Genomic DNA, 20,897 nt, shown 5'->3' with positions numbered 1-20,897 from the left:
TTATCAAAATATGTATAATTTTTAAGAACTGAGTTTACAGGCCCCAGTTTGATAGAATCCATAAACAGGAGAGTCTCCAAAGGTCTCATTCAGTCCTGCTGTCTTATGACTCTGCAATGAATTTGAAATTTAAAAAAAAATAAAGGAGGGGACAGCTAGGTGATGCAATGGATAGAGCATTGGCTCTGGAGATGGGAGGAATTGAGTTCAAATGTGACTTCAGATATTTATTACCTGTGTGACCCTGGGGAAGACATTTAACCCCAAATGCCTCCATAAATAAAAACAAACAAACAAACCAAGCAAGCTGTATTTCAGTCCAGGGTTGTAGAAATATTGCCCTGTTTGGGCATCCCCGGGTCCCTAATTCCTTATATGCTCTACAACTATTTTCATGTATTTCGTGCTGGATCTTCTGTTTTTGTCATAGGATCCTAAATTTAAAGTGGAGGTTCTTGAGCTGAAAGGTCTGTGAACTGGTGAAGTGGTTTTCTTTGTAATCATATATACATATATGAGGGATATAGAAGACCCTTACCCAAAATGATTCTTCAAAGATCACTCAGTAGAAGGCAGAAAAGTTGTTTATTGAAAATCTCTGGAGGATGAGCCCCCCTTCACGAGCTTTCTCTTTCTTGTCTCACAATGGGACGGCTCATCCTCCAGAGGTTTTCAATAAAAAAACTTTTCTGCCTTCTCCTGAGTGACCTCTGAGTAATTGTTTTGGGTAAGGGTCTATTCATCCCTCACAGTTGGGGGTTTGTCCGGGATGGAGTCTTTGGGGGAGATGGCTGTGTGCATACTGGACAGGAACAGGCATCCACGGAGCAGTTTTCTCCATGGTCTCTGGCTCTAGTTGTACAGCCTCCCTCCCCTCTTAGACGACGACCCAAGGTAGGGATACTCAGTGGAAAGCAGCTGAAAAGAAACACATGTTCTTGAGGTACCTGCTCTTGGGAGTCTGGGGGTCTATTGGCTGGGTCAAGGGAGACCCCGAGGGATTAGCCCTCTTCGATTTATTTTTGTGTTGGGACTGCATTAGATCCCAAGGATTTGGGGTAGGTCTTTTTGTTCCAAACACATATATGATTACATTTAATCTATCTATCTATCTACCTATATGAGGCCAGATTTGCACTCAGGTTCTTCTGACTTTCAGGGCTGGTGCTCTATCAATTGTACCGCCTAGCTGCCCCAATCATATATATTTTAATTTTAAAAGCTTTAATCTGTGAAGGGATCATTGTCTCCCCTGACTACCAAAAGTATCTCTGACAGAAAAAAAGAATAAGAATCCCTGATTTAGAGCTTGTGATATTTCCATTGTTCCTTTCCAACAAAAAATATAGTCTTCCTTAATGGTGAAGATAAATTAAGCTATTTTTTTTAAGTCAACCTACAAACTTTCACCAAATAGCTACTGTCTACAACAGTGATGTCAAACTGAAATTGAAATGAGGGGTGGGGCATATGGCTCTGTGATTAATGCCTTTGACCCACAAGGTCCTTGTATTTAGCATGAGGGATACAAAGATAGATTTGACACAGATCCTTTCCTCATCATTTATAAAGAGAGGATCTTATTTTTTAGAAAGGAAGAAAGATATGTCTTCATAGAGAACAGTGACCTAGCCTTTTTAGGCCTTGGTTTTCTTATTTGTAAATGTAGAAATTACACAAAATAATCTCTAAGTTTTCTTTAAATTCTAATTGCAAGAATATTTGTACTATGATAGTCTAATGAATTAATGAACACATGAGCGCAATCCTATGTGTGAATGAGAAGTCCAAGCAAAGTGCATAACTATGTAATGAGGAAGTGATCACATTTATCTTAGGAAGGTTCAAGAAAGATTTTACAGAAGAAGTGACATCTGTCTTGAGAATTGAAAAAAAGAGAGGAGCCTTGAGAAACAGAGAAGCCATTATAGGCAGTAGAGTATGAGCAAAGAAACAGGATAAGGCAGAATGGATACCAGAGACTGAAAATAGTAATAACGAGAGTTAGCACTTATATAATATCTTAAGATTTGCAAAGGATTTTCCCATGTTATCTCATTTGATCTTTACAACATCCTAATAAAGTAAGTGCTGTGAATATTCCCATTTTACAGATGAAGAAATTGTTGCTGAGTGGTTACAAGTGATTTGTCCAAGATCATATAAGTAGTATCTGAGGCAGACTTTGAATTCATATCTAGGATTCCAAGTCTGCTGTTACTAGTGGTAGTCCAGAATGGCTGTAATATAAAGTAAGTAAAGTAAAGTTATATGAGAAAAAAAACTAGAAAGTTAAGTTGGAGCCATATTCTAGAAAGTCTTAAATGCCAAGATGAGGAATTTAGATTTTTATGATATAGGAAGATTTTTCCCCTTTTTTTCCCCCGAGGCAAATAGGGTTAAGTGACTTGCCCAGAGTCACACAGCCAGGAACTGTTAAGTGTCTGAGATCAAATTTGAACTCAGGTCCTCCTGACTTCAGGGCTGGAGCTCTATCCACTGTGGCACCTAGCTGTTCCCTGGGAAGATTTCTTAAATGGTACTGGTATGAAGGATAAACTGCAAAAAAGGAGACATTGGAGACAGGAAGAACAGTTGGGGATCTATCATAGTAAATTGGAGAGAGGGGGAAGGAATGAGAACCTAAATGAGATCGTTGCAGTAGGATGGTCCATACCTTCATAAATGTACCATTTCTTAATACATATTACATTTCCATTTTGCTCAAGATGAATGTCTTTCTCTCTTATTCTCTCTTTCTTTGGGGGAATCAAGGATTATGAATACCCCCTCCATTCTCACGGTAGCCATCATCCCCGGAATGAGCGCTGTCCCCCACCCCCCCAAACGTTACCCAAAGGGGCTTGTGAAGTGACCAGATGCCGCTCAGATTCGGTGTGTGAAAGGCACAAGCGTTGCTGCTTCAATGGGTGCACCTATGCCTGCCTGGAATCAGTGCAGCCTCCACCAGGTAAGGGTCCCAGCTGGGATCGAGGGGAGCTCCTTGAGAAGCAGCTGCATAATGGGGGTGGGGATGAGGAACGGGGCAGGGAGAGAAGCCCTTTATGTCATTTTGTAAATGCAGTAAATGTAAAATTTTAATGCCCCAAATCCCATCCTCCGTGACACAGCTGGCAGTGAATGAATGAATGAGTGAATGAATGCAAATCCCATGTGTTGAAACAGAGTCTCAAAGCCTCAGGGAAATAAATGGCATTTAGGAAGTAAACTTATTAAATCCAGGGTGAGGAAACAAAAATGTTTAACCCCACCCCGATCATTAGAATGTCTGCCAGGATTCCAGCAGCATCACTCAGACGAGATCATGAGAGGTAAGTGGGGGCAGCAAGGTGGTACCAGGGTGCATAGAGTGCTGATTTAAGAATCAGGAAAATCTGAGTTCAGATCTGTAAAATAAAAGGGCCAGACTAGATGACCACTTAGATCCCTCCAGTTCTAAATCCCATGATCCCCACTGAATGCTCTCAGTGGGAGAACTGTATTTTTCTGTTGTCATGTCCACCATGGAACCAGGCTGCCTGCAGTCGGCTTCCAGTCCCCTGTGGTAGGATTTCAAATTCCCCCATCCTGACTAGTGCCTGGAAATTCTGCGACGCTCAGAGAGCATAAGGACTAACAAAAGAGGATGTGGAGATGTCGTTCTTTCTTTAAACTGCCGTTAGCCACTGAGATGCCTTAGTGTGATTATTTGTCAGGGCCATTCCTGAGCGTGTAACAGAACATGATGGAAGTGTATGGACACCAGATCCTAAAAGGGTAAGGAAGACCCCCTGGCCTGGGAGAGTAGCACTTTAAGATTTGCAAAGCATTTTATATATTTTGTCTCATTTGATCTTCACAACATCCTTGGAGGCAAGAGGGTATTATGACACCCATTTTACAGAATGAGGATGGGGGATGGATGTACTGGAAAATAAAGGGTCTTTATTTCCCATTCTGTAAAGTTGGCCTACTTGCTAAGAGCCAGTTAAGGTAAATAATGTCTTGCCTTTGTGGAATGCTCATCACAATGCTGCCGAGAGAGCATTCCATAAACCCTATTTATTTTTCCCACTGAAAAGGGTATTGAGAAAATATTTCCCCTTGAGAAGTTGCATTTAGGAGAAATCATTACCAAGCACCACAGTAAGGTGGTGACAGAATTAGAAATAACAGCTCATTTTCAGACTAACTTCAAAGTCATGGGGAAGGACACAGCACCCATTTAATTCCTATTCCTGACTGTATGCTTTCCCATTTCCACTTCACTCCTATTGAGGTGAGCAGTTTCTTTCTCCTCCTTTTCTTCCTTTGATCTTCCCTCCTTTCTTCCTTTTATTCTTTTCCTCCCTCCCTTCTCTTCCTTCCTTTCCTCCTTCTCTCTCCCTTTCTCCATTCCTTCCTTTTATCCTTTCATCCTTCTTTTCTTTCTTTTTCCTTTCCTTTGTTTTTTCTTTTATTCTCCCTCCCTCCTTTCCTTGCTCTTTTCCTCCTTCCTTCCCTTCCTCCCTTTCTCCCTCCCTCTTTCCATTCACCCATGTCTACTTTCCTTCCTTCATCTTTTCTTCCCTCCGTTCCCCTCTTCCTTCCCTCCTTCCTTCCTTCCTTTCTTTCTTTCTTCCTTCCTTTCTTTTTTCTTTCTTTTTTTTCTTTCTTTCTTTCTTTCTTTCTTTCTTTCTTCTTTCTTTCTTTCTTTCTTTCTTTCTTTCTTTCTTTCTTTCTTTCTTTCTTTCTTTCTTTCTTTCTTTCTTTCTCTTTCTTTCTTTTTCCCTTTTCAATCTCCCTTCCATAGGCAGCTTGGTATCCCTGTAAGCTCACCTTATTGGTGCCAGACTTGGTAAGAACTTTAGCCCTGATGCAACTCAGAACTCATGAGTTCATATGATCAGCTATGGGGCCTCTTTCCAGAAAGCACAGAATGTCATCTATAGAAAGAGAGGAAGAAAGGGGAAGGATAGAAGGGAAATGAAGGGATAGAGTAGATAGCAATTAGAGAGAGAATGGAATTGGGAGCTGAGACCAGAGTTTTTCCACCAAACTAGCTCCATGACAACATTTCTCAGTTTTGCCATTTGTAAAATGAAGGGGTTAGACTGAAGCAGGAGCTCTTGGCCTGGGGTTCATGGACCTCCCCCAAAAGACATATAGGTAGACTGCAGGGGCTCTGCTAAACTGTTTGAGAAAATTTCTATCTTTATTTTACTTCTAAATGAAATTTAGTATTTCTCCCATCATTCTAAGAATACTCTAAGAATAACTCTAAACATTATTCTAAGAAGGGGCCAAAGGCTTCCCCAGACTACCAAAGGTACCAAAGATACAAGTTAGGGGCCATGACAGAAAAAGATGCTAGTTAGATGATCTCTAAGGGTCCCAAGATGGTCTCATTTTGCTTTTGCTTTCATATGTCTGTGTTGCCTTTGGAATCGGATCTAGAGCACTGATAGATTAAAGGAATTGGCTAAGGTCATGCAGACAGTATGGTGGGCTTCTAGGCTGCCTCTCTAGCCACTATACCACTGCCTTTCTAGCTATCATCTTCACCATCACCATCATCATTGTCATCGTCACCATCACCACCACTATCATCATCCCCACTATCGTCATCACCATCATCATTATCACCTCACTACTGGAGCTCAAAATCATACTTCAGATGGTTACTGGCTGTGTGATACTGGCCAAGTCACTCAGCCCCTGAGGGTCTCCGTTTCCTCATTTTTAAAAGGGGATCACAATAGCACCCACATCCCAAGGTTGTTGTGAAATTCAAATGAGATGATACATAAAGCATTTTGCAAAGCTTAAAGAGCTGTATAAATGAATTCTTATTTCTGATAAATTCATTCTCTCTGGTTCAACGAACATATCATGCACCTATTATGAGCTATGTGCTTTCCTATTATGGTGTTGGGAATACTATGTGTTAGAGCTCCAGAGTTATTTGTATTTTTAAAAAGACAAGAAGGGAATGTGTTTAACTCAACTCAACAACTCATCAAGTTTTAGCTCAACACATTTATGTGTTTTTAAATGTTATTTCATTTTCCTCCAGTTATGTATAAAGGCAAATTTTGACATTTTTTAAAAATTGAGTTTTAAGCTTTTCCCTCCCTTCCTTCCCCCTTCCTGAGATAATATAAATTTTTATTATATGTTAATTTTGTATTATTTATATCACACTATGTAATATTTGACATGTTATACAAACACATTTATTTGTTCAGTGAATCAAATTCAGTCAAGCACCTTCCCCAAAGCATTCATTGAAATCCCCAGTTCTGCCTTCTTTCGATGATGGAATTTTAGGTCTCAATGGGTCCCTCATTGGTGGGAGTTTGCCTTCCCATTGTCCCTTGAATCCCATCACCTGGGTCCAGTCCCAGTGCTGGCAAACGCCCTGTTTGTGCTCCAGCCAAAGGTCCTTCCCACTTTCTAAGTTTTTGTACTTCTTGTGAGGAGGCTTAGGGGAATCTTGGGAGGCTCCTAGAATTGACTCTGGAGTCCAGTCAGCAGAAACGCATTTCTCATTGGAAGCACCAGGATATGACAAGTGACTGACATGTGACTGTGTGTTTTATTAGTCCTAGACTGGCTGGTGCAGCCCAAACCTCGCTGGCTAGGTGGCAATGGCTGGCTGCTGGACGGGCCAGAAGAAATTTTACAAGGTACAACATGGGGTCTTGTGTGACAGTCTTGTTTTTAGCTGATATGTCCCGTGATAGGAAGCAGGGATGCTGGATCTGCCATGTGAAATGTCTTGATAGTTCTTGAGAAATCGTTGTAAATACATCTTCAGCAAGGAAGGAAAGAAAAAAGGAAAGGAGAAAGTTACAGATATGAAGCACCTGCTATGTGTCAAGTGCTTTGTGAATATTATTACATCTGGTCCTCAGAACAACCCTGGGAGATGGATTTTACTGATGAGGAAACTGAGGCAAGAAAGGGTATAATGACTATTCCAGGATCACCCAAGTGTCTGAGGCTGGATTTGAACTCAGAAAATTGACCCCAGATCTAGCACTATTCCCTGTGCTACACTAGTAGGTGCTATTTTTGTCCTCCAGCCAAAATTCCTTCCCACTTTCTAAGTTTTTCTCCTTCTTGTGAGGAGGCTGAGGGGGACCTTGGAGGTGCTCCTAGAAATGATTCTGGAGCCCAGTCAGCAAAGAAGCATTTCTTATTGGAGCCATCAATTTATAGGGTTTTTTTTTACAGTTAAGGAAACTGAGGCAAACAGAGGTTAGATGTCTTGCCAGGATCATCCAGCTAGTAAGTAAGCATTGGATATGAATCAATAAGTCACACTAATAATTGCTAATTATTAGTATTATATACTATATGTAGCATATACTATTATTAATATTACTAATTACATTAATTAGTAATTACTAATTATAAGTAAAATCCTATTTGAACTCAGGTCTTCCTGACCCCAGACTACTGTACTACCTAACCGCCTTTGGGGAACAGGATGCTCCTATTCCAACACAACTAGATCCTTGGTCAAATTGTTCTCTGTATCTCTCCAACCTCCTAAACTAAATGTAAATTTGTTGCCAATATTCCTGGCTCCAGCCCCGGTCCTAGTTTCCAGTCTAAGCTAGCCTCCACTGAGTCTTTATTTTTCTGGTTTACTTGACCTGAATATTAGGAATGGACAGTGTTTGAAAATTGCATTGGATTACATCGTGTACCTCAAACCATCTCTAGTGAGGTGGGTAGGGGGAGGTTCTTGTCCTCCTCCCCACCCTGGTGGCTGATAGCAGGACCGAGGGAGGCAGCCAGTAGGGAGAAAGAAATTGTTTTAAAATTTTAAAAACAAAAAGTCCTGGGCTGCACCTCCATATCAGGCTGCTTTCACCCAGACACTGCAGAGAGAATGAATGGAAGAACAGGGAAGAGAGAAGGTAGTCGTCTGATGCCCTCTTTTGGTCCTCATGTGAGCTTCTTGAACTCATATGGAAATCTATTAAACATAGCTGATACAAGATACACACACCAGACCTTCCTCTTAAGGAGAGAAACGTTTCTCTTCACTTTGGGGTGTTTTAACTTGGGATTTTTTCTCCAAGATGAAGAATATTCAGAGGAAAAAGTTTTTCTTTATTTCCTCCAGTTTCACCATCTGTAGAATGGGTACATTGTACCTTCACTAAGATCATTTCTGATTCTGACTGACATGTTATGTTCTCAGGTCCTTTTCCTTCTCTGTTAATTTATATCCTTGACATTCTATGATTTTGAGAATTCTCTCTCATTTCCCCTTCTTCCTTCATTTATACGGGGGGTCAATATCCTCTGGTAGAACCTGGAGGCAGGAAAACCTAAATTCAAATCTGACCTCAGATACTGATTAGCTATGTGACCATGGGCAAGTCTCACTTTGCCTCAGTTTCCTTATCTGTAAAATTAGGATCACAATCACACCGACCTCCCAGGGTTGTTTAGGACCAACAGAGATTGTAATTATAAAGAGCTCAGCTCAGCGCCTGGCACACAGTAAGCGCTGCATACATAAATGGAAGTGTCATTAGCAGTTGTTGTTATTGCTTATCCTTCATTCTTGAAGAGGACCGATGAAATCACAGGAGTGACATCCCTTCACTTGAAAGCCCAGCGAACTGGCTTTACGTGAGACAGAGCTGGGCAAAGTTCCCAGTCTCACTCTCCCCTTATTCCGGCGCCTTCTCAGAAGCCATTCTCTGGACAATAATGGATAAATTCATTCCTCAGAGGTCTCAATGGGTGATAAAAGACTCAAAGGGGAAAAATTCTTGGGGGAGGAGAGCCAGAGAAACTTTCAAAATCTTCAAGCCAGAGGACTGAAGCTCTAATAGTGCAGTTTCCCACCTTAGCAATTCATTTAGTCAACAAGCATTTATTAAGCATCAGTTATATACCAGGCACCGGGCTAAGCAAGGGATACCAAAAAGGGCATTCACCTTCTTTATAAGGCAAAACTTCCTAACATTTAGTGCTATCTAAAAGTGAAATGTATTGCCTTGGTGGATAATGAGTTCCTCATCTCTGGAGGTTTTCAAGTGGAAGCAGAATATTCCCTTGTTGGGAATGTTGTAGCAGGAAGTTTTGTTTAAGTGTGGGTTGGACTAAAGATCATGGGCAGCTAGATGACACAGTGGATAGAGCCAATCCTGAAGTCAGGAGGACCTGTGTTCAAATCTGCTCTCAGACACTTAACACGTCCTAATTGTGTGACCCTGAGCAAGCCATTTAACCCCAACTGCCTCAGGAAAGAAAGAAAGAAAGAAAGAAAGAAAGAAAGAAAGAAAGAAAGAAAGAAAGAAAGAAAGAAAGGAAGGAAGAAAGAAAGAAAGAAGGAAGGAAGGAAGGAAGGAAGGAAGGAAGGAAGGAAGGAAGGAAGGAAGGAAGGAAGGAAGGAAGGAAGGAAGGAAGAAAGAAAGAAATCATTTGGTCCTTAGCTTGATGTCTATGAACTAAAAGTAGATTTTGAGAACTGTATTTCAGTAGAATTGGCTTCCCTGGCCATCCAATGTATTTCCTTTTATGCATTTAACCATGATTCTGAGATGGGGTCCATAGGTTTCACCAAGGGGTTCAGGATCCAAAAAATGGGTCTTACTTCTGGCCTAGAGTGCCCTGTCCATCTTGTGTGACATCTGTGGGAGCCTGAGTGATCTACTGATTTAGGTGGAGCAAGCTCAGTAGAAAGGGGCAAGATGGCTGAGCTCACCAGCATCTTACATTGTATAATAAGACAGGACTTTTCTCTGTGTCTCTTCCAGCAGAGGCCTGTAGTACCACTGAGGATGGGGCAGAACCTCTCCACTGCCCCACAGGCTACGAGTGCCACATTATAAACCCTGGCAACTCTGCAGAAGGCATCCCCAACAGAGGGCAGTGCATCAAGCAACGGAAGGCTTCTGGTCAGTTCTTCCCTCCCTCCCTCTTTCCTTCCCTCCCTTCTTTCTTTCCTTCCTTCCATCCTTCCTTCCTTCCTTCCTTCCTTCCTTCCATCCTTCCTTCCTTCCTTCTCTCTCACTACCTTCCTCTCCCTTTCTCCCTCTCTCCTCTCCTTTCTTCTCTTTTTTCTCTGTCTCTGTCTCTTTTTGTGTCTCTTTCTCTCTTTGTGTCTCTGTCTCTCTCCTCTTCTCTCTCTTTTTTCTTACTTAATTTCTTCCTTCCTTCCTCCCTCCCTTCCTTCTTTCCTTCCTTCCTTCTCTCTCTCCTTCCTCTCTCCATCTCTGTATCTTCTCTTTTTTCTCTGTCTCTGTCTCTTTTTGTGTCTCTTTCTCTCTTTGTGTCTCTGTCTCTCTCCTCTTCTCTCTCTTTTTTCTTACTTAATTTCTTCCTTCCTTCCTCCCTCCCTTCTTTCTTCCTTCCTTCCTTCTCTCTCTCCTTCCTCTCTCCATCTCTGTATCTTCTCTTCTTTCTTCTCTTCTTTCTCTGTCTCTATCTCTGTCTCTCTCCTCTTTCTCTTCCTTCCTTCCTTCCTTCCTTCCTCCTTCCTTCCTTCCTTCCTTCCTTCCTTCCTTTCTTCCTTCCCTTTTTCTTCTTTCCTTCCTTCTTTGTTTTCTTCCTTCCTTAGGTAATGGAGTTAAATGACTTGCCCAGGATCACATAGCTAGTAAGTGTCTGAGATCAGGTCTTCCTGATTCAGGACTGATGCTCTCTGCACTTTAACACCTCGCTGCCTTCCACCTTTGTTTCTTGTAAATTTCCATCCTTCACTGTTTTACTCACAGCATCAAAGGATTTAAGGTTCTACCTTTCCTGTGAAGAGTTTCCTGATTCTTTAATTCTGCTCCCACACTCCTGAACTCCTTTAGATCTTAGTCAAAGATCAAGTACCGGTTTTTCAATTGTTTCATGTATGAATACAGACCCCATCCCATCAGCCATAGAAGACTGTAAGCTCTCTGAGGCAGGACCAGGGTTGAGTAACATGGATTCTAGTGCCTGCTCTGCCACTCACTTGCTGTGTGACATTGGAAAGGTCATTTCATGTGTCTGGGTCTCAGTTTCCTCCTCTATAAAATGAGAGGTTTGATCTAGATGACCTAGAAGATTCCTTCCAACTCTTATCATCAATGTTATGGAAGCCCTTTCTAGATGAATGAGACTTTTCTATTACTTGCATTTTCTAATACAGATCATTTAATCTTCTTATCATTAACAATGAATTTTTATTCATTATTAATAACCATTAACAATATTATTGGTAATAATTAATAATAGCTTAAGGGTTCAAAATGCTATATGCATATATATGTGTATATATGTTTCCATCTATATATGATTCTCAAAGCAACACTGTGAAGTAGATAATTTTTTTACAAATGAGGAAATTAAGTCGAAAATAATTTAGTGACTTTTTCAAGGTTACACAATTAGTCAGCTAGATATGTCTAAGGAAGAACTTAAATTCAAGATTTCCCAACTTAATCACTCTCTCCCCTATAATTCCATGAACAGATCATGCATAATACCTCAGAAATCAAGAATCTTTAAAAATTGCATACAAGCCCACTGAAATCATATTCAAATATTCTAATCTTTAAAAACTTCAGTCTTGCTTTTGTTTCCTTGGTTCTATGAGACGATCACAAAATGAATAAGCATTAAATGCATACTTACTATGTACTCTAGCTGAGTGTTAAATGTTGTGGGAAATAATAGTAATCTTCAAACATAATCTATAGGGACTTCACTGTCTAATTTCTACTTGTTTATTCTTTCTGTACGCCAAATTATCTCCAGGGCTGGAGGCATTTGTCCTGTCTTCCTTCTCCCCATCCTGCTGACTAATAGTTGGACTGACAGGGACAGCGTATCCTGTGGGGAGAAGGAAGTAGCTCAACCATCTGATATTAAAAAGAAAAAAAAAAGCCTGAAGCTCATCTATCTGCCAGGCAACTTCACCCAAAATGGGAATAATTGACTGGAGTAGGCAATTCTTAGTAGAAGAATTAAGAAAGAATAGTGTACAAAAATCCAGAGAGGAGAGAAAACTCAGGAGGAGATGGTGGTCCACAGCCTCAAATACTGCAGAAGGTCAAGAAGAATGGTTTAACTTCTAGGAAATAATTGGTAATTTGGAGGGGGTTCTTTTTAAATTTCTGAAGTTAAACACCAAAAAGAGCATTTTCACACATACAACATAGTATCAACATTTAAACTGAAACCGTGAATCAATTTCTACCAGCTGTTTTTAAAACGCATAACTTTCAAAACTGTCTTGCTTGTATACATCCTTTTTAATTTCCTTCTATTCTAATGCACAGAAATGTGCATTAAAATATTTTTGTGGTTCTCTTTTTTAATAAAAAAATCACTATTACTAATCCCTTTCTCCCTCAAATATCTCTTCCTCAACTAAAAACCAAGAGAAAGAAAAGGGAAAAAAAGACAATAATATTGTAACAAATGAACATAATCAGGCCACACAGTAGCGATGTCCAAAAATATAATTTTCTTTCTGTACCTTCTGCCCATCACTTCTCTGTCAGGGGATGGACAACACGCAACATATCTGTATGAAACCAGAATTTCTTCATATATATTCAACCAAAGCAGCATATCAAAACAGAAAAAATGCAGAAGCAAATAAGAAAATCCAATTTGCTTCTCTTTTGGTAGACATTAAAGAGATTTTTGGGGGAGAAACTATTTTTTACTTCATTTCTTTCTTACTTTGCTTAAGTCACTGAATGAACAGTTGCCTCAGTCAAACTGAGACCTGTTGAGCATCTTAGCTTAAAAAGATAAAGGTCTCCCTCTATATCCAGGGCCATCTTCAATCATCCTGATTTATATCTGGCCACTGGATTCAGCTGGCTCCAGATAAGAAAGTGAGTTGGTGTCTTTGTCTAAATACCTCCTCAAAATCAAATCCAAATCCACTTCATTTGTATGTCATGGCATCCCTTCATTGAAGTCATTGATCTCTAAGAGTGAAGGATAAACAATAACAACTTAGTAAAATGAAATGTGCTATAGAAATGTGAATAATTATTGATGATGATAATGTTGATGTTAAACTGGACAATTTCTAAATTCCTTTATGGCTCTAAGCCCTAGAATCCTATATATACAGAAAAAAAAAGACTATTGCATAAGGAACTGAAAGTTAAGAATTTAAGTATATATTGAATTTAACATTGTAGTGTCAACACTTCCCTAATTATTTGTGCTCCCTTCTGAACTTCCTTCTGCTCTCTTTTGAAAGTTATTTCATGGTATTCATTATTCTTTTCTTTGTTCTCTCTGTGTGTACGACATGCATTTTGCCCTGTAGGACATGAATATATAAACGTGGTTTATTTAATTGAGGCTCATAGGGAGGTATGAATCTCAGGAACCTTATCATATTTGGCTGTCAAATCATAGTTTGCCAAATCTGACCTAACACACAGCCAATTTTTGTCAAAGTGCCACATGCTACTGAAAAATGTGTATATTTCTTTTTAACAAAAGGTTTATTTCTTTGGTTAGAGACAAATAAATGGCACAGTGGATAGAGTACTATACCTAGAATCAGGAACATTCGAGTCCAAATCTAGCCTCAAATATTTACTAGTTTTATGATCTCAGTCATTAAACCTTGTCTCATTTCCTCAACTGTAAAATGAAAAATAATACCTACCTCCCAGGGTTGTTATAAGAATCAAATGAGATTTTATTAATGAAGTACTTGTCAGTGTCTAGTACTTAATAGGTCTTTAATAAATGCTCATTCCCTCCCCTTCCGTCTTCCTTTTCCCCAATTCTATCATATCTAACTTTTTAAAAACTCTTTCAGATCCTTAACATATTTCTTGTTTTACTTTTTGCTAGAATTGTCTAGACATGAAAGGGCAGTCCCCAACTGTTATAGTTTTGCTATTTCTCCCAATAATTCAATGAGCTTTTATGTGCTATGCAGTGTGTGTATAACATATACATACATATATATATGTATGTGTGTATAATTGATATTATTTCATTACCTGTGGTCTCTTAAAACATAATATAGTTCCCTCTTTGAAGCATTTCTATTTTTACTGTTGCCTAATTTGAGAACATGATTGCTGCTCTTTTTTAAAAACTCAAATGGAACAAAATGAATTCTACTTCAACAGAATATTTAAATGTTGCTCATTCTAATCTTATATTTCAGTTGTGTTTTCTTAAACAATATATGGCTCAATTGTGCTTTCTAATTCAACCTACTTTGATGGATAAATCCATTACTGATTGGATTTTCCCCACAATTTTATGCAGACATATATATATATATATATATATATATATATATATATATATATATAAATACCTTTCCTTGCACAATCTGTCATCTGAAATGGGCTTAATCCCTTGCTATGATCCTGATAAGCTACAATATGATGGCAGAGATTGTATTGATCTCAGACTTCCTGGAAGGTCTCCTGGGCCATGTGCCTGGTTGCCGAAATTTCCCTGTTTCCTGCTTATAGAAATGAGTGATCCAAGACATATTCTTAGCCTCGACCCCCTGTACAATGATCTGCTGGTTCTTCCCCCACCAACACTACTGTTCCAAGAGACCAGGACCAAGATACCACTGACTTAAGATCCTGTTTATGGGAAATTGTCCTAGCTTCGCGTCATCTCCCCACACCCTTCCTTCCCCAATGCATGTAGCCTCAGGCGCTGTTCACCAGCACCTAAGCTGGTTCCCCATTCCCACCCCCACAACCCCCCTTCTCCAAGTGCCTGCAGGCTTTTGGCCATATTTGTGTATCCCTAGACTGCACAGCGGACTTTATTGTTGTTTCTCTTTGTTCTTCTTTATCTTTATCCCATCTGTGCCCTTTTTAGATCTTTGCTGGGGTTTTTACTGGGGAGCTAGGTTTCTTTCAAGTTACCTTTCTAACTGGAAGTCTTTCTTATTGATTTTCCAGATGGACAAAACCTTAAACCTAAAATTTACAAGGAAGTTGTAGGTAAGATAAGAGTGTGTCCTTCTTTTATTTATTCCTGTGTTGTGAGTACATGAAAGAAGTCAGAGTGCCTTTTCTTGGTTAAAGAATGAAATGACAATTGCCAAAGTGAAAAAAAAAAAGGTACTTGAAATTAAAAAAAAAAAAAAAAAAAACAATCTGGGCTTGAGTCCCAACTCTGTCTCTTACTAGCTTTGGTCCTTGGTCAATCACCAAATTTCTTTGAACCTTTTGTTTTTTCATTTAGAAAGTGGTGGCAATACTTTAAAAAGCTCTCTCACTGAGTTGTTTTAAGAATCAACCAGAATAATGTATATTGCTATTTAATCACTATGTAAATATATGTCATTATTTATTATTAGTGGTATTATACGCTCCCAACTTGCTACAAAAATCCTCCTCTAATATCCCATTATGACATGGGAATGACCCTGGGCTCTGAAAGCCAATACCAGTTAGATATAATCTTAAAAGTCCTGCTATGTTGGCAAGTATTTAATTACTATCCAGAAAATAGCATTAGTCTGTCATCTGAGGACCACCTTTGTATTTTTTTATGTCTCCTGACGCTTAGTACAATACCTGGCTTATAACAGGAGCTTAATATATGTTTTTATCAACTCACTGACTCTTCTCTTTGTCACTATCCTTCTCATCTTCCTTTCTTCCTCTCTCCTTGCTCTTCTCTTTTCCTGTTATGGAAGGAAGAAACCTTTTAAAATGTGAAAATTCACCTGCTAATCTGTTTTTGGAAGCTAATTTTAAATATCCAATTTTCTTAAGATTAATGGAAGGTCTGTGTGAATTTGTACTACTAGAATGAAATGAAAACACATAACTTTAAAAAATTCTGAGATTAAATTAAACCCCATAGTGTTAATTAAGTGTGAAAGAGGACAGGAATCTTAGAGGTAATCTAGTCTACTTCCCTTGATATATAAAGATCACTCACCTCAATTCTCATAGTTAATGAATGGCAAAATCAAGACTAAAATTCAAGTTTCCTCCCACCTAGTCCATTGCTCTTGTTTTCAAATCACAGTGCCTTTCTGTTTACATTTGTGTCTTCTAGAAAATCTTCATTCATTTCTTCATCCTCCTTACTTCCCTCTCTCCTTTCCTTCCTTCAGTTTTCTTCCTTCCTTTTCTTCTTCCTTCCTTTTCTCTCTCCTTCCTTCCTTTCTGCCCTCTTTTCTTCTCTTCTTCCTTCCTTCCTTCTTTCCTTCCTTTTTTCTCTCCTTCCTTCCTTCCTTTCTGCCTTCTTTTCTTCTCCTTCCTTCCTTTCTGCCTTCTTTTCTTCTCTCCTTCCTTCCTTGCTTCCTTCCTTCCTTCCTTTTCATTCTTCCTTCTTTCCTTCCCTCCCTCCTTCCTTCCTTCTCTCCTTCCGTCCTTCCTTTCTGCCTTCTTTTCTTCCTTCTCTCCATTTATCCTTCCTTCCTTCAGGCATTGTGTTGGGACACAAGACAGTCCCTTCTCTCACAGAACTTAGAGCCTAGTATCTATTTAAATTCTTCACTGTGAGCATTCTTTACTCCATGCAGATCAAAATCTCCCCTTGTCTTCTTACCATGAGTAATTCTCATTCAGGCCTTTCTATAAGTCCTCTTTGGAGAGCTTTAATTTGGGCATTGAAGGCCAAGAATAGGAGTTGTTTTGGTGATAATAATAAAAATAGCTCATAATTTGTAGCATTTTATAATTTATAAAAGGAATTTTCTCACAACTAAACCCATGAAGTTAGTAATAATAATTATCTGATGGATTTGGCTCTTTTCATGAAGTAATTCAAACCAATTCTAATTTACTTATGATGACGGGAGTCATCTGCATCCAGAGAGAGGACTATGGGGACTGCATGTGGATCCCAACATAGCGTTTTCATCTTTGTTGTTATTGTTGTTTGTTTGCTTGGGTTTTTCTCTCTCATTTTTTCCCTTTTTGCTCTGATTTCCTTGCAACATGATAAATGTGGAAACATGATTAGAAGAATTGCACATATTTAACTTATTTTGGATTATTTGCTGTCTAGGGGAGGGAGAAAAGGGGAAGAAGGGAGAAAAATATGGAACACAAGTTTTTGCAAGGGTGAATGTTGAAAATTATCTGTGCATGTATTTTGAAAAATAAAAAGCTATTATAAAAAACAAAAATAAATATAATATAATAAAATAATTATCTGATATTTATATGGTATTTTGAAGTTTGCAAATGCTTTACATACATTTTCTCATTTGGACCTCACAACTACCATGAGTAGGTTGTTAGATATTATTCTGTTTTATTCTACTATAGGTAGAATGGATATTATTCTATTATTTTTAGAATGAGAAAACTGAGGTTTAAAGATCTTTTTAAAATGATTTATCCTTGGTTATATCAAAAGTGTTATTTGAATCTAGATTTTCCTCCAATCTATCTACCATTCATCTGTTAAATATGGATAATAATATCTAAATCATGGGATGTTGTGTGGATCAAAGGGGTTAATATATATAAAATGCTTTGTAAATCTTTAAATGCTAGGCTATTATTATTATTATTATTATTACACCAAAGTGCCCATTTTTCAGATGACAAAACTGAGGCACAAAGACCATGGCTTGCCTGGTATCATACAATTAATATTAGAACTGTTGTTCAAAACTAGATCTTTCACATATAAAACCAGGCCCCTTTCCACTGTATTGTTCTCTAAGTAGCAGGGAGAGATTTAAAATTTTATTTGTTTTGAGGAGAAGCTGAAGGGAGAGAGGGGAAAGTTGATGCAATTATTTTGATACAGCTATGGTTTATTTTACAGCAAGTAATTCCAATTATGTGGTCGGCTATGAAAAAGAACGACAGAAGAATTTGCATTAATCCAATAGACAAATTGAAAACGAGTGGACAAATGAAGTCATGCAAAGAAGAGACATGAGAATACAACACCTTTCTTGCTTTGTAGAAGTGGGGAACTAGGAGGAAAGAGCACTTCGTGCAATGTTGAACTTTATTCATCTGTTGATTAGTTTTGGTGAATATTTTTTCCATTCTTAAATTCTTTATTCTGAGAAATGGTTCTATGGGGAAGAAGGGAAAGTCATATTGAGGAATGTAGATGATATAAAAACAAAGATATCAATAAAATTGTTTTAAAATCAAAAGGTATGAATTTTAATACCAAGAAGGAATTTTCATCATAAGGTGGTTTTGACCAGCGAAAGAGAATTTCATATTTTTGTTGTCCAGTAGAGAAATATGAGAGGGATTCTGTCATCATTTTAGAGATTCCTAAATGAATAGATGACTTCCTACAGACAGATTTGATAGAAATTTTTGGAAAGCACACAGGATTTGGAATAAAAAGACTTGGTTTGAATCCTTGGACAAGTTCAATTAATATTCTGAATCTCAATTTTTTTCTTTTCATAAAAAGGGGGAGATTAAATTAGAACATCTTCGTAGGTTGTTCCAACTCTTGAATTCTAATAGTCCATAAACTGTTTTGTCCATTTTGCATTGGAAAATATTGTAGAGACCATCTAGCCCAACTTTATCATTTTCTAGATATCGACACTCAAACCCAAAGAGGTAAGTAACAACGGTATCATAGTAAAGTGATACAGGCAAGATCTGAACCCAAATCCCTCCGACTCTGAATTGATCATTACATTAAGCCAAATTATTTCCTTGAAGGAGTTCATGGGGGAAAAGAGTTACAGATATTCCATATGTTGCAATCACATTATCTAAAATTGGAAGAGACCTTAAATATCATTCCAAATAAAATTCCTCCTGAAACCAGGCATTCTCTCATATGAATAATAAAAAGAAAACACTCAGATTGTGTAGATGGGATGAATCATTTGGGACAAAGAGTGGACAAGGAAAGCAGAATAGACAAGGGAGCACTTGAGTTGATTCTTGAAAAAAAATGATTTCTTTATGTTTTGGAACTAAATCCCAAGGACAAATGTCTCTAAGTCTTCTTTTTCTCTATGTTGTTCCTGATTGGATAACCATTCTCCCTTAATGTCACAAAATGAGAGATGATGAATTGGACTTTGATTCATATTTGGAAGCCATATTGCAAAGTCACCATCCCACAAATTATTAGAACAGGAAAGGATCTTAAAGGTCAGCTAGTCCAACTTTCTTATTTTGTGCTTGAGTTATTGAGACCAAGAGAGGGGAAAATAACATGACCATAGTCATGTACCCAATATGAGTTGAAATCTTAACTGAAATCTTGCTGTTACTCTGACAAAATAAAGAAAACACTCCACCAGACTGGATTTCCCTAAAGCCAAATAGATGAGAACACCCAGTTTCCAACTTGTAGCTACTTAGACACTGTCCAAAAATTAAAAGAAGAAAAAAGATCACATTGCACACAACCCTCTCTCTTTCTTTATGCCTCCTCTACATTCACAGTTTGTGCAGATTAAAGGAATATTGAATGCTGGTAGGTTGGGAGGCTAAAGTTGGACTGAGGGACAAGGAGAAAAATAGAAAATGAATCAGACTATAAGATTTATAATTAGACTAGTCCCAAAATTTTTTGCAGGAAGAAACCTTGTTCCAGGTCATATTTCTTCCAAGGTCACAAACAAGACAAATGACAGGGTTAGGAACTCAACTTAGATCCTTTGACTCCAGAATCCAGATTTCTTTCCTTCACTCCAGATGGTCTTCTCACTTGAATTGATGTTTCTATGTAGTAGATATAGGAGGCAAGCTGTTAGGCTCATCATTGCCATGAAAAGGCAATTCTGGTAAAACTAAAGCAAGGTCCAACAATAAAACTCTAGAATAATTCCATGGGAAAAGTTTTTATGTGATCTGGATGAGACGGATGAAGATGAGAACAATGGTGCAGGACAGAATACCAGCCCTAAAGTCAGGAGGACTTGAATTCAATTCTAGTCTCAGACACTTAACACTTAATAGCATCTTCCCTGAAAAGGCAAGTTTGCAGTCTGGTTGGGGGACTCAAGAAACCAACATGGGAAAAGATGCCACAGAGTAAAAAGTAGTATGTGACAAGTGCCAAAGGAACGGGACAGACAGAGAGAGTACTTGGGATGAAGAAGTCAGGCAAGGATTCATGAAAAGGAGGCAGGGAGAGGAGATTGATTTGAGCCTGAAGGATGAATAGGATTTCAATAAATAGGAAACAGAGAAGAAGGAATTCCAGTTAAGGGATAGATATATCATCAGCAAAGGCATTTTAGGAAAGCTCAGACTTTGTTGGGGGAAATGATGAATTTCACTTCCACCCTCACCCACCCAAAGAACAGCATTTCCTTCCTGTTGGAATATCTAAACTTGTCATTCAGGCTAGGTATTCCCTATGGACATTATACGGTTTACATACATACTTACATGCCATTTTGAATGCTGACTCCCAACATGATGGTGAAACAAACAACCTTCTTTCCCGTCTTCTTTTTTCTGTCTGAGTATCTCTGCTTCTCCTGTTACTCATCTTGAGTCTTCTCACTCAGCTAGTGATCAATAACCTGTTCCTATGTTAGCTTCCAAATATGACTTTTCACTGATCTTGTTTGCCTTAGTTTCTCCATCTATAAAATGGTCTGGAGAAGGAAATGGCAAGTCATTCTAGTATCTTTGTCAAGAAAATCCCCAAAAGGAATCATGAAGAATTAGATATAACTGAAAAATGAATGAGCAACAACAAATAACTTTTCTCTGGAGTTTTGACATAATAAGGCATTTATAAGATATTATGGACCCTGGCCAAAAAAAATTTTTTTAAAGGGTCATGTCATATCCAACACTCTCCCAAATACACCTCCTCTATAAAATGTCAGAACAGGAAGAAAACTCAGAAAGTGTCTTGTTCAACCCTTCCATCTTACAGATGGGGAAAGAGAAGCTGGGGGGAAGGAGGGGAGAAGGGGAATGTGACTTCACCAAAATTACATGGCTGGTTTTCAGCTGAGCTGGGGCTAG

General features: G+C 38.5%; 1 protein-coding gene across 3 annotated transcripts in view; it reads left to right on the top strand.

The window, feature by feature from the left end:
- Nucleotides 1–18,085, top strand: part of WFDC1 (WAP four-disulfide core domain 1) — a 41,198-nt gene extending 23,113 nt beyond the window's left edge. The window contains exons 2-6 of one of the 3 annotated variants that reach the window (XM_051974927.1): nucleotides 2,776–2,971; nucleotides 6,585–6,668; nucleotides 9,771–9,908; nucleotides 14,904–14,945; nucleotides 17,743–18,085. In XM_051974927.1, coding sequence (XP_051830887.1) covers nucleotides 2,776–2,971; nucleotides 6,585–6,668; nucleotides 9,771–9,908; nucleotides 14,904–14,945; nucleotides 17,743–17,801 — 519 coding nt within the window. In that variant the 3' untranslated portion in view covers nucleotides 17,802–18,085. Of the gene's footprint in view, nucleotides 1–2,775; nucleotides 2,972–6,584; nucleotides 6,669–9,767; nucleotides 9,909–14,903; nucleotides 14,946–17,742 lie in introns of all 3 variants that reach the window. The other 2 variants (XM_051974926.1, XM_051974928.1) reach the window with 2 other exon arrangements.
- Nucleotides 18,086–20,897: the final 2,812 nt, after the last annotated feature.

The sequence above is a fragment of the Antechinus flavipes genome, chromosome 2 (assembly GCF_016432865.1).
Source record: "Antechinus flavipes isolate AdamAnt ecotype Samford, QLD, Australia chromosome 2, AdamAnt_v2, whole genome shotgun sequence".
Classification (NCBI taxonomy): Eukaryota; Metazoa; Chordata; class Mammalia; order Dasyuromorphia; family Dasyuridae; genus Antechinus; species Antechinus flavipes.
Note: the sequence above shows the minus strand (reverse complement) of the source record. Positions and strands in the feature narration are given on the sequence as shown.